This window comes from Salmo salar, chromosome 19 (genome assembly GCF_965601325.2).
Source record: "Salmo salar chromosome 19, fSalSal1, whole genome shotgun sequence".
NCBI classification, from domain to species: domain Eukaryota; kingdom Metazoa; phylum Chordata; class Actinopteri; order Salmoniformes; family Salmonidae; genus Salmo; species Salmo salar.
In genome coordinates this window covers 17,840,811-17,854,734 of record NC_138309.1, presented here as the reverse complement: position 1 = coordinate 17,854,734, position 13,924 = coordinate 17,840,811, and the positions used below count along the sequence as shown (strand labels likewise).

The following is a 13,924-nucleotide window of genomic DNA, read 5'->3' as shown; positions in this document are numbered from 1 at the left end:
CAGCGGAGTCAATCACCACCTTCCGGAGACACCTTCTACCCCCCCCCCCCCCCCTCTTAAAAGATTTAGATGCACTATTGTAAAGTGGTTGTTCCACTGGCTATCATAAGGTGAATGCACCAATTTGTAAGTCGCTCTGGATAAGAGCGTCTGCTAAATGACTTAAATGTAATGTAATGTAATTATTAATTGACGTGTCGATCGATACTCTGCTACAAGTAGTAGGCTTAGCTACAGTAGCTATGGACAAGTGGTAACAAAGCAACACAGACCTGAATGGTGATGAGCCTTCCGGATCAGACAATCTCAAGATCTGGACCATGTGAATGGATACTTGTGCAACAGTCACTGAATGGGTGTTTACAGGGTAGACCGGGTGAGCATTTTGACTGGGATGGGGATTTGGCGGCAGGAGTTAAACGTTCCAAGAAGAAAGTTGGCTCTGTCCAATCAAAAACACTTGAAATGATATGCATCGCGCGCGTACGATCTATTATGATTTTTAAATAAATACGGTTAAAATTTCCATTGAACTCTAATCGACAGCGATATTTGTTGATATTAATTTTGAGGTAGTTAGCCACATATTAGCCAACAACGCACCTAGACTCCGTTCACAGCCAGCTAAAGTAATTTATATTCGCAGTACTTTTCGAATTTGGTTTGGACGCCATTGAGTTCCTCGCAGATTTCAGCTGCATCAGAGCTGACGTGGTGTTACGTGTGCATTGGTTCTCAGACCATCCATTCGCGGCGTAATCAGTGATTTTTAACGTGAATCAGTGGCTACATTCGCTATCTATTGGTAAGTTAGCGGGAAAAAAGGATACTACCCAGCTAGCTACCTAGCTAAGTTAGCAAATAGCTAACTACTGCTTATTCAGCTTGTTACTTAGCTAGCGACTGTACCCAATCTAATAATGTAACATCCAGTGGCCTAACTGAAACGTTAGGTTGCTAACTTTAGCTACCACCACCACCTTGAGCATGCCAATGGAGAAGATAGCTTGAAAGTGGAAACAATATGGTTGGTTATTGTGAACCTTGCTAGCACACAGTCACGGTCAAGACAAGAGTTTGTAATGTAGTTACGCTTAGGCACACAGTGTTCTGGCATTGGTGACCCAAAGCCAGGATGTGCAGCCGCCCAGTGCAAGGTTTTGTTCCAACACAGTAACGTTAGCAATTGGCAGAGGTAGTAGTATGACAACTAACGTTAATTGGCCAACAATTAATTTGCCCACCTTTTTATTCTTTATAGGACGATTATCATGGAAAGCAATGCCTGTCAAATGCAGGAGCATGGCAGCAGTGGTTCGCTATCATCACTAGCACAGGTATTTAAAATTGAGATAGACGTTCCTCAAAGTGTTATGATCTGCAGATGTCCATCATCCCTACGCATATTCTCCAGATGACTGTGACGCTGTAGACTTGCATATAAGCCAGACATATCAACTGTTAATGGACGATTTCATTTCCCAGGTAGCAACAAGGAGAGCAAAATCAGAGGACAGAAACTCAAACGAAGATGTTTCTAATGCACACAACAGGAGAGAGCTTCCCTCCAGAAGACAGCCATACAGGTCTTTAAATTAAAGTGTAGAATAATAGAGCTGCAATACATTTATTTCACAGTCATCTTTGCAAATTTGTTTTTCTCCTCAGAAAAGTGTCTTCAGATCCAGCAGGTCCAAAAGTTGAAGAGATAAAAGAAGAGGTAGCGCCTTGCAGTGTCCCACCAGGGCCCGGCATGCCAGCCTCTATTTATCAGACAAACCATGGCCAGTTCAGTAAGTCTCACTGGAAAGGACATGTGTTTCAAAATAAATATGTTTATTTAAAAATCCAGATGTATTTGACACATCTCAGTCTCTGATAGTCCATAGTTGATTTGGTTATGTGAAAGGACAAGACCGCATACTACACGCTCTTAATTAATAAACTGATGTAATTGGCAGCTGTTTACACCATTTCTGCATAACCAAATCGCATGTGATGTATATGTTATGCTCAAATGATGACAATCCAGTCCAGTGCCTTTTCATTTTAAAACATGTGGGCATAACGTTTTCACTTAATTTGAAGTGTCCAAGCTTTAACAACAAAACAAATCAATGATTGTTGAATTTTTTTCCCCCTGGATTTATTTATCAGTGGTATCAAAGGTCATGAGGCCACAATGTAGAGGTTCTGGTGACTTTCTAAAAGGACATTCTACTCCAAAATGAATGGAAAAAAATGTATGCTGACAAATATAATTTCCCCCTCCATAATTAAGCCCAGTAACATATTGGTCCATATCAAATGAAATGTCACATGCACCAAATAAAACAAGTGTAGACTTTACCATGAAATGCTTACTTACTTATGACAAGCCAATTCCCAACAATGTAGTTAAAAGTAAGAAAATGAACAAATGGATAAAAATAAAATAGTAACACAATAAAGAGGCTATATACATGGAGTACCAGTACAGTGTACGAGGTAGTTGGAGTGTTACATTTCATTTTTTTAACCTATTATTTAACTAGGCAACTCGGTTAAGAACAAATTCTTATTTTCAATGACAGCATAGGAACAGTGGGTTAACTGTCTTGTTCAGGGGCAGAACGACAGATGTTTACCGTGTCAGCTCGAGATCCGATCTTGCAACCTTTCCGTTACAAGTCCAACGCGCTAACCACTAGGCTACCTGCCACCCTGAATGATTAAGGTAATACTGTATGTACATGTAGGTTTGATTAGGTGATTGATTGAAGTACATGTAGGTAGGGGGTGAAAAGCAGAAAATCCGGGTAGTCGTTTAATGAACTGTTCAGCAGTCTTATGGCATTGGTGTAGAAGCTGTTCAGGAGCCTTTTGGTCCCAGACTTTGCGGTCCAGTACCGTTTGGACCATAATAGGTCCTTAGTGATATGGAAACCAAAGAACTTGAAGCTCTCGACCATCTCCACTATAGCCCCGTCGATGTGAATGGGGGCAAACTCGGCCCTCTGTTTCCTGTAGTCTACACTCAGCTGACGTTAAAGGAGAGGTTGTTGTCCTGGCACCACACTGGCAGGTCTCTGACCTCCTCCCTGTAGGCTGTCTCATTGTCGTCGGTGATCAGGCCTACCACCGTCATGTCGTCAGCAAACTTCATGATGATGTTGGAGTTGTGTGCGGCCATGTAGTCGTGGGTGAACAGGAAGTACAGGGAGGGGGCTAAGCACACACCCCTGAGGGCCCCCCATGTTGAGGGTCAGCGTAGTGGATGTGTTGTTGCCTATAATCACCACCTGCAGGCGACCTTCAAAGTCCAGTATCCAATTGCAGAGGGAGGTGTTTAATCCCAGGGTCCTTAGTTTAGTGATGAGCTTGGAGTGCACTATAGTGTTGAATGCTGAGCTGTAGTCAATGAACAGCATTCTCACGTAGGTGTTCATTTTGTCCAGGTGGGAAAGGGTAGTGTAGAGTGCAATAGAGATTATGTCATCTGTGGATCTGTTGGGGCAGTATGCAAATTGGAGTGGGTCCAGGGTGTCTGCGATGATGGTTTTGATGTGCAGCCTTTCAAAGCATTTCATGGCTACGGATGTGAGTGCTTCACAATAATAACACAACCTAGTCATTTAGACAGGTTACCTTGGTGTTCTTGGGCACAGGGACTATGGTGGTCTGCTTGAAACATGGGAAGAGGTTGAAAATGTCAGTGAAGACACTTGTTGTTGGGTCATCACATGCTCCGAGTACGTGTCCTTGTAATCTGTCTGAATGTTGACCTGTTTTTATAGGTCTTACTCAAATCTGCTACAGAGAGCGTGATCACACAGTTGTCCGGAACAGCTGGTGCTCTCATGCATGTTTCGGTGTTGCTTGCCTCGATGCAAGTATAGAAGGCATTTAGCTTGTCTGTTAGGCTCGCGTCACTTGGCAGCTCGTGTCTGGGTTTCCCTTTGTAATCCATGATAGTTTGCAAGCCCTGCCATATCCGACAAGCATCAGAGCCAGTGTAGTAGGATCCGATCTAAGTCCTGTATTGACACTTTGCTTGTTTGATGGTTCGTCGGATGCCGTAGCAGGATTGTTTTTTTATAAGCGTCCGGATTTGTGTTCTGCTCCTTGAAAGCGGCAGCTCTAGTCTTTAGCTCAGTGTGGATGTTGCCTGTAATCCATGGCTTCTGGTTAGGATATGTTTGTACGGTCACTGTGTGGACTATGTCGTCCATGCACTCAAGCCCCGTTTCCATTGGCACTTTGAAGTCTGTAAAAGGTTAGCGTTGTCGCTAGCATAACAGGCTAGCTAGCTAGCTTAATTTCTACCTTGCTTGCCATGGCATTGGGTATTAGCTAGCTAGTTAACCAAGCAAACCAGATGACAGGTTTAATACAGTATGATGTAGCTACCTAGCTTTTCATACGACCTGGCCAGCTAAAATTCCTGCTAGCTCACGTTAGCTAACTAGCTTGTTTCAACTTTGACTTGCATGCTAACGTTAGGTAGCTAGCATTCGAGAGCTGACTGTTCTCATACAATTATATTGTGTCGTGCAAAAATGAATGGATCCAGCTATGGTGGTAATTTGTGTCATGTCTGACTACTGCAGTACTGTTTGTCCATGTGCTAGCTAACAGCAACAAGCCCAGATGAGCTAGCTAAACGTTGTCAGCATCCAGCAGTGATCAGCTTGGTGGTTCAATAGAAATGGTGTTACCAGCCCGAATTCCATTTGAGCTGGCACCAGTTGTGAAACTGGGCTGCGCTGACCCGGGTTTTCATTGACCCAGCTCAAATTTGAGAATTCCATTTGAGCCAGCTCGAATTTGGCCCTAATTGGCCCTCCTTTTAAGTGCCAGTGGAAACGGGGCTTTATTAATGAAGCCAGTGACTGATACGTTAAACTCCTCAATGCCATCGGATGAATCACGGAACAAATTCCAACTTGTGCTAGTGAAACAGTCCTGTAACTTCATCGGAAGACTTATGTATTGATTGCATCGCTGGTACTTCATGTTTTGAGTTTTTCTTGTAAACAGGAATTAAGAGGATGGAGTTATGGTCAGATTTGCCAAATGGAGGGCGAAGGAGAGCTTTGCATGCGTCTCGTATGTAGAGTAGAGGTGACGGTAAATAGACAGCTATGAAAAATATAGATGAAAACTCTTGGTAAATAGTGTGGTCTACAGTTTATCATGAGAACTCGGGCAACCAGAACCTAGAGACTTCCTTAATATTAGAGATCGTGCAACAACTGTTGTGGACAAGGATACATAATAACATATTGGTCCATATTATCAGGGAGGTGTGCTATTTAGCAATAAGCATGATCACCTTTAGTAGCCCAACTGATGCAGCGTAGTCACTGGCTATAAATAAATTAGCTGAAGCAGATAGTTGCCGATCTGCATTTACCTCATTGGGCCAATCATTACCTATGGGGTAAATGCAGGCCCTGGCCCAATTTAACCCCTATTCGTTTGTTGTCCTCAGTTGCCTTTACTCAGGATGGTGCCATCCAGCTGACCAGTGCTCTACCTAGGGGTCTACAGGCCCTGCAGCCTCTGACCATGTCCAACTCTGGAAACCCCCAGTCTGCTGCAGCCATCGTCCAGTATTCCCAACAGTCAGGAGATGGCACTCAGCAGTTCTATATGCAAGGCAACAAGGTGATGGTAAAAGGTAAATGCTCTAGTCCCTCACCATCAAGGTCTGCCATCAGTTGGATTAGATTATTAGCAGGGGTTAAATTGGGCCAGAGCCCGCCTGGGCTGAGTACGGCACCTATGATCTAAACGAGAGCCAGGTGGGGATGAGCCCCAGTACCATTGGTTATGCGAATTTTGCCTACAACGATATCTCATAAATTGTTGTCCACATTCTATTTTCCTCAACCAATAACACGAGTAACCAACAGCAAAATCAGACAACCCCATAGTAGAATAGTTTACCTATTTAGTTGGTCAGCTTATAAAAATAATAAAAAGAATCCTATTAAATTACTAGAAGGGCTATGTCATAAACCCTCGAAGTTCCAGAATGGGGTGAAAATGGCAGCCATATTGGTCATGGAGAAATCCAAACCAGTCTCTATAATTGGAATGAATGGCACTAGAGGCATAATCTTGTTTTTACTTATGCAAGAAAAATATAACAAAGGTGTGATATATCAGAAATTGTGTAATATAAATATTTTTGTTTAAATTTAAAATATTGTCATATAATCATAAATACATTTTACTTGGGTTTTATACGAATTTTCTGTATAAATAGCCTCTAAAATATGTCAACAGACCATAAATGTCTACATTTTTGTTTTCTTGGTAAGCTGAGCGTGCTGTTGTATGATACAATATCAGTACTTGTTGCATTTACAACTTGTCTAAGGCTGTGGATTGACTGCGTAGATGCCGTTAAAGAGGTGGAACGCAGACCGTGGGGGATAGAAGGACGCTGGATTGGCGAACATTCAACAAATCTAACAAAGTGGATATTTGTGAAATTCGTCATGGTTGATGTATTGTAACAGGCTCACAATGTGGTTACTAAAGTTTGATTTGGATATACACTGAGTGCACAAAACATTAAGAACACCTTCCTAATATTGAGATGCACCCCACCCATTTGGCCCTCAGACTCTACAAGGTGTCAAAAGCGTTCCATAGGAATGTTGGCCCATGTTGACTCCAATGCTTCCCATAGTTGTCAAGTTGGCTGGATGTCCTTTGGGTGGTGCACCACTTTTGATAAACATGGGAAACTGTTGAGTGTTAAAAACCCAGCAGTGTCGCATTTCTGGACGCAAATCGGTGCACCTGGCCCCTACTACCGTACCCCTTTCAAAGGCACTTACATATTTTGTCTTGCCCATTCATCCTTTGAATAACACACATACACAATCCATGTCTCAAGGCTTAAAAATGTCTCAAGGCTTTCACCTGATCAGTCTATTTGTATACTCAGTGTATTTGGTTTCGCTGCATAACAGAAGTTGTCCCCTTTTCAGGTTTAGAACAAGTGGTTTCGTATAAGCTGGTAGCATAGCTAGCATACAGAAATTGGTGGTGGTAGTCAAAGTTATTTTTAACTCTTAATGCAGTTGATTGATGATGACATCAATATGTATTGGGGTTGACATCCATACAAGCGTTATACTCCAATTTTTATTTCAACATAGTGTTAAAATACACATATAACAAGGCCTAAATGTAGGCTAATTTTACTGGGGGGCAGATTAGGTTAGGGATCTTACCCCCACAGCATCTTTCCCCCACACTTTTCCATGCATTTCCATTGTTTTGGTCGAGTTTCATGGAAGCGGAAAAAAGTTCAATTGTTTGAATGGAATGTTGGTATATTGGCAGTTAATTGAAAAGTTAATGGAATCATACCTCTAAAACTGTCTGGCTAGCTAGCTAACAAACATACAGTGCAGATACAATCTTCAAATAAATTATTTTACACAGTGTCTTATCACAGAACTGGCAAACCATTGTTGACCAACGCCTTGACCAAAATGGCTTACCTTTCTCCCGCCATAAGAAGGTTAATGTCCATTCTGGTATTCTAATGCCTAATTCTATAGGGGCGACCTCCAGGGGGGTTTACTGTTTGTGATCTAAGACTAGGTAATGATTTGCCCAATGGGGTAAATGCAGATGGAAAACCCTCTGCTTCAGCCTATTTATTTATAGCCACTGACTATGCTGCATCAGTTGGGCTACAGGGGATTGAGGTTATTGCTAAATAGCACACCTTTCTGATAATATGGACCAATATGTGATTGGCCTTAATTCTGAAATTATATTTTAGTTGTTGTCAGCATCATTTAATTTTCATTCATTTTGGAGTAGAATGTCCTTTTAAAAAGTCACCGGAACTGACCCTCTCACAGTCGTTCAACCCAAATCACAGTTGTACAACCCCAAAGAATTGTAGGCCTCTACGACCCTTACCACCACTGCAAACAAATTCCAGTGAAAACACTAACCAGCTGTTGTTAAAGGTCCAATGCAGACGTTTTTATCTCTGTCAAATAATTTCTAGCTGTGATGTTTATAAAAAATTTTTTTTTTATAAACCTTCTTAGCAAGAATTGAAATGGTCAAAAATAAACTAAAATAGCTTCTCAAGCAAGAATTGTGCTAGGACTGTCTGGGAGTGGTCCAGTGGAGGCTGCTGAGGGGAGGACGGCTGGAACGGATTAAATGGAATGGCATCAAACAGATGGAAACCGTGGGTTTGATGTATTTCATACCATTCCACTCCAGCCATTACCACTAGCCCGTCCTTCCCAATTAAGGGGAAAACTGAAAAATTTGCTGTTATTGCCAGAGTGGTTTGGAACTCTTTCATAATGACTCACTTTCCATATGGTGATGTCACCATGGAAGGCCAAAACTCCATCCCACCAAAACAGGCAGAAATTTCAGGCAGTCTTTTCAAACAGCCCTTACACAAATTCTATTTCATTTTTGAAATTGAACATTTATTTAGCTAGGCAAGTCAGTTAAGAACAAATTCTTATTTTACAATGACGGCCTACCGGGGCACAGTGTGTTAACTGCCTTGTTCAGGGGCAGAACGACAGATTTTTCCTTGTCAGCTCGGGGATTCGATCCAGCGACCTTTCGGTTACTGGCTCAACGCTCTAACCATTAGGCTGCCTGCTGCCCCAAAAAGGACATTATCATAATTTTCACAATTTCACAGTATTATACATTGTGTGGAAATATATATAAAACCCAGGAAAATCACGTTATTGACTGCACTGGACCTTTAAATTAGTCATCAAGGCCGTACTACTGCATAGTACTCTTCATCGGGATCCCGGGGAGGAGTCTCCAGAAGCGCCAATACATCCAGAACAGCACTGCCAGGATCTTGATGAAAGTGCAGAAACACCGTCACATCACCCCCATCCTGGAATCTCTGCACTGGCTCCCTGTCTCATTCCGGATTGAATTCAAAACCCTCTTGCAGTCTTTCCAGTGTATTCATGGCAGTGCCCCTCCTTATCTCAAAGAACTGCTCTCCCTCCATAACCCCACCCGCACCCTCAGGTCAAGCAATATTCTGCTCTTCCACACCCCCCAGGACCAAATTCCGCTACTTGGGGGATCGGGCATTCAGCTCGACCACCCCAAACCTCTGGAATGCACTCCCGGACCACCTGAAAGCACAACAGACTCTGGGCTCCTTTAAAACGGGCCTAAAGACCTTTCTCTTTAGGAAGGCTTTCTGTTGATAGCTGTGCTCCTTGGTGTCCTTGGCTCTTATAGTGACAGCTGGGTTCTTTGTGTCGGTTGCCCTGTCTAGTTGTGTCAATTTCTTTTTCTATTTGGTAAAATGATATAGATTTTATGCACTTAGAGATTATTCTGTATAATGAAAAGCGCTTTAAAAATCTATTTTATTATTATTATTAAAGCTTGGACACTTCAAATTAAGTGAGAAAAGTCACTCAACTGGAATGTCATAATTTGAGCATTACATAGAAATCACATTGTACAGAAATTATGTTTACAGCAGTCTATTAAGTATTTAAGTAGTATTAACTAGAGTGCTGTCATGTGTTTTTGTCAGTTGTTTATGTTAGTGTATTATATCATTCACATCCAATGTTTCAAAAAGCGACACAAATAATCTTGAAAAACGTTTTGGGGTTGGTAATATGAACACATTTGAGAAGCTACTCAAACCTTTTGTCGGACCAAAAAAAAAAGCTAAAGCAATACTGGTACATACCAGTGTAGGGGGAGGACTTATAGAGCAATGCATGTCATCATTGACATCAGGAGGCAAATGATGTCATAGTGATGTCAATGCCCTTAATTGTGATTACACACATAGCTGGTGGTTTTGGAAACATTTCTGTTAGAGAGCTGAGATAAAGGGTTTCTTTTGGACCTCTAAAGAACAGATATGGCTGTTGCTGGGGATGAGACTGAGTCAGGTATGTTCACTTTAATCTTTTACTTCATGAGAAAGTTAAAGAGAAAATGGTAACTGTAGAGGAACTCTTCTGCCTTTGTGCTACGCTAATACTGTACAGCCTGCGTAGCCTCTGCTTTTTGGATTAATGATGAATTTTGACTCTTAACTGTAGAAGATTGTTATTGTATGATATTATACAATAATAATTGTCTACAGACATTCGCTAATAAAAATAAGGAAAATGTACTATAAAGGTATTGAACTCACCATGAAGTAATAAAGGTATTGAAAATGTGTTGATATCCTGAGAGCTGAGGTTTTTAAGATATGACACAGTTGTTGTATTGCTTAGGATTTATTTTCTTCTCAAAGCAAATACATTAGAATTACATGTCATTTAACATGAGTATCCTTGAATGTCTTGGTTTGACTTTTATAAAACTGCATAAGAGCCTGGGAAATATCAGTCTTGTGAAATAAAAAGCAAATTGCAACACGCTGAATACGATTGGAATATTTTCAGTGTTTCCCTGTGCGCTCTGTCCGTCCATCCCCCCCCCCCCCCTCTCTTCTCTCCCTCTCTGTGAAATGCTTCGATGCTCTGCCCACTCAAAGCGCGCACACACAGTGGCTGACGTCACTTGTTTTCCTGGAACAGGACCCCAGCAGGGAAATGTAAATGCTAACCGGCAAATAAGATGGACATTGACGTCAGTCCCAGTCATGTTGTGATTACCAGCAGTTCCTTTTGCGAGAGCAAGACGTTACCAAATGAATCACCATATGCAATGATATGCAGGCAGCTCCCGTGGCACAGAGAAAGTTTATTTAAAGAGAAGTAGGCTACTGTACATAGAGATGGCAATAACACTCTCTCAGTGCTTCATCAAATGGTTTGCGTCTACAAAACAATGTACTTTGTTCTCTGACTGATTTTGGATGGAATTTGGATGGAATTGAAACTAACATGTTGAATTGAAATTCAAATAGTCAAATTCCTCGGCATTTTATATTGTTCAGATCTCTGTAGAGCCTGTCTGTGTAGCGATCCTATCCTCTCTCACGTCACCACTCACACCCATAGGAATCGGATGACATCAGAACCTTATTGCTTAATCCACCGACGTATTCTTCCATACTTTTTAGTCACTGAATTAATTAGACAACTTACCTTTCTGTACTTTTAAGGCGGTGGATGCCTTCTGTTCAGCAAGATAGCAGCTAATACAAATGGTACTGCTCTAAGAAGTGTTCCCCATTTCTGTGTTTCTGTTCAGCTTCCACTGGTGACATGTCAGGCTACCAGATCTGCACTCCCACCTCCAGCCTGCCCCAGGGCGTTGTGATGGCTGGCTCTCCAGGCTCCCTGCACAGCCCCCCACACGTGGCTGACGAGACCACACGCAAGAGACAACTCCGCCTCATGAAGAACAGGTAGACTACACCCACATTAAAATAAATACTACAGTTTACTATAGAATACTACTGTACTTACTATAGAATTATGTAGTATACTGTAGAATACTATACCACACACTGTAGTATCCCTCGATCATGTGTAGTACTTAGTATAGATTTTTGTAGTATACTGTAGAATACTATAGTAAATAATACGGTACTATCCACCAAAAAAACACTGTAGTAAATAATACAGAATTGTCAGCAAAAACACTGCAGTCCACAAAAACAAGACCTTTTTTAAACTACAGTATTTAATTTGCATGTACACTGTCAATTCCCCTCCCCCATATTCTAATTTGTGCCACCCGTGCCAAATATAGACCATGTATTGTGTTCCCTATGGTTACATACCTATACCTACAGGTTATGGAGCATTTACCCTTTTAGTATTTCTCCAGTAGGTTTCCTCAAGGAGAAAGTCTCCCACTTTTATGTAAAAGATAATAAAACAAAAACACTAAAGTAAATGCTACAGTATGCTAGAGTGCGCAAAAACACTACAGTAAATACTACACTATACTACAGTCCCCCAAAAATACATTAAATACTACAGTCCACAAAAACACTACAATAAATACTATAGTATACTACAGTCCAAAAACACTACAGTGAATACTACAGTGAAGTCTGCAGAAACACTACAGTGAATACTATAGTATTCTTACCATGGTATACACTATAGTATTTTTTGATGTGTGTACTAAACAGCCTTATGATCGATGCGGGTCCTGCATGAGAATGTTGGCTAATCATGATGGAACAGATAATCATAAAAATGCTAATAACATGATTTTTTTCATTCATAAATGCTATTAATTAACATGCATGTGCTGTATACTGCATTCTTGGCCTGCCTTTTTTCGAGTGCCACCATTTGCCTCAGAACACACACGGACATGCTTGTTGTGCGTTTCTGTGCTTTGTCGTGCTTTCACCTGAATGTTTGTCACTAAAGACTAACTCTGCTGTTGCATGTAGTATTATGTCACAGTTCTGCACAGGCAAATGTAGTCTCCTGCATGTTGATTTGTTGTGGTGTTATTGCCATTATCAGTCTTGACTGAAACTTACTGTGAGTGATTGTTAAAATACTGGATGTAAGCCTTTCTTGTTATGGACGTAGGGCCTCGGTATCTTTGTCTGTAGCTACCAGTCTTTTCACAGAGGCTGTGTGTTGTTGCTTCCAGGGAGGCTGCCCGCGAGTGTCGCCGAAAGAAGAAGGAATATGTAAAATGTCTTGAGAATCGGGTGGCTGTGCTCGAAAATCAAAACAGGACTCTCATTGAGGAACTAAAAGCGCTTAAAGACATCTATTGCCACAAAGTTGAATGACCACAGACTGCTAATGGCTTGAGGGTGTGCGCCGCAGTAACAGTTTACAGATAACTGTAAGGGTATCTTGGAGAATCCGCTTTGACTCGATGTCCAGCATCTGCTCTCACACACCAAAATATAAAAGAACAACACCTCTTTTCCCGATCCACTTGTTTAGAAGACATGTTCCGTACTGTCGTCATACAACATTTACAGTATCTGGCCAGTTGTGGCGCGAATACAGTGAGTATTATGAGGAGCCCCTGTTGCTTTTCCTTGTTGCAGGCAGGCAGCCAAAGAGTGCCGGCGGAGGAAGAGAGAGTATATTCGCTGTCTGGAGACTCGCCTCACCATGCTGGAGGCCCAGAACAAGAAGCTCATGGATGAGCTAAACTACTTTAAGGAAATGTATGGAATTAAGTCGAGTCAGTAACAGTACAGCATACTGTACATACACGTCAGTAACAGTACAGCATACTGTACATACACGCCCTATAGAGACATGTTATTTATGCCTATTATAACCAGCTACTGTACATAACATTCCACAGTAATGAATATGTTTATTTTCAATAAAATATGCCATATCAAAACACAATGCCTATGGTTATATGGCATTCGCTTTTAAATTGTTTTAAACATTCTCATTGAAGATCTGTTATTTGAAGATTTATCAGACAAAATGCCCCCAGAGGTTTATCCTGAATGACATGTGGAGTCTCAGGCCTGCACATATAGCAATGTATAGGCATTATTTTGTAGAGACTAGGGCTTGCATAGAGAGCTCTATCTTAAATTACATTTTACAAAGAAACTAACCAGCATATATTACTGTTCTATAAGAGGGATAAAAAAATACAAATAAAAAGTTTATTGTACTATTTCATTACTATTTATTTAGTTGTTTTTTATTGTTAGAAATCTTAAATGCTTCATGCACAGTGCTTTTTTGTTTTACATTTCTGTATTTAATCTTCGTAAAGAGACGTTTTATTGGTTGAATATATACCCTGATGTCACAAAGCACAAACCTCCCGAGCTTTTGTTCATAGTTCATGTGTTTAATGTTGTTAGCTGAATTGTTTTAGACAAACTTTTAAGTTAACCCATGACCCTTCTTGAATGTATTTCTCTAATCTGCACTATTGTTCAAATTCAAGTATATTGTTTTGTAAGTGAAAAACTCCTTATAATGCTTTTATATCAATTTGATTCTCAAATAAAATGTTTTAC

The 13,924-nt window shown here is 41.0% G+C and overlaps 1 protein-coding gene across 6 annotated transcripts; it reads left to right on the top strand.

Annotated features, from left to right (window-relative positions):
- The first annotated feature begins 161 nt into the window (after window positions 1-161).
- On the top strand, window positions 162-13,924 carry LOC106578540 (cAMP-responsive element modulator). Of its 6 annotated transcripts, none has more exons than XM_014157475.3 (7): window positions 162-376; window positions 1,262-1,337; window positions 1,486-1,586; window positions 1,669-1,793; window positions 5,474-5,662; window positions 11,194-11,350; window positions 12,977-13,924. In XM_014157475.3, exons 2-7 carry the CDS (start codon window positions 1,272-1,274, stop codon window positions 13,122-13,124), a joined length of 786 nt encoding a protein of 261 aa, XP_014012950.1. In that variant the 5' UTR covers window positions 162-376; window positions 1,262-1,271; the 3' UTR covers window positions 13,125-13,924. The 6 variants fall into 6 exon arrangements, with proteins under 6 accessions (XP_014012950.1, XP_082821777.1, XP_082821778.1 ...); XM_082965651.1 differs by lacking the exons at window positions 162-376; window positions 12,977-13,924 and adding exons at window positions 386-805; window positions 12,565-12,970; XM_014157474.3 differs by lacking the exon at window positions 162-376 and adding an exon at window positions 388-805.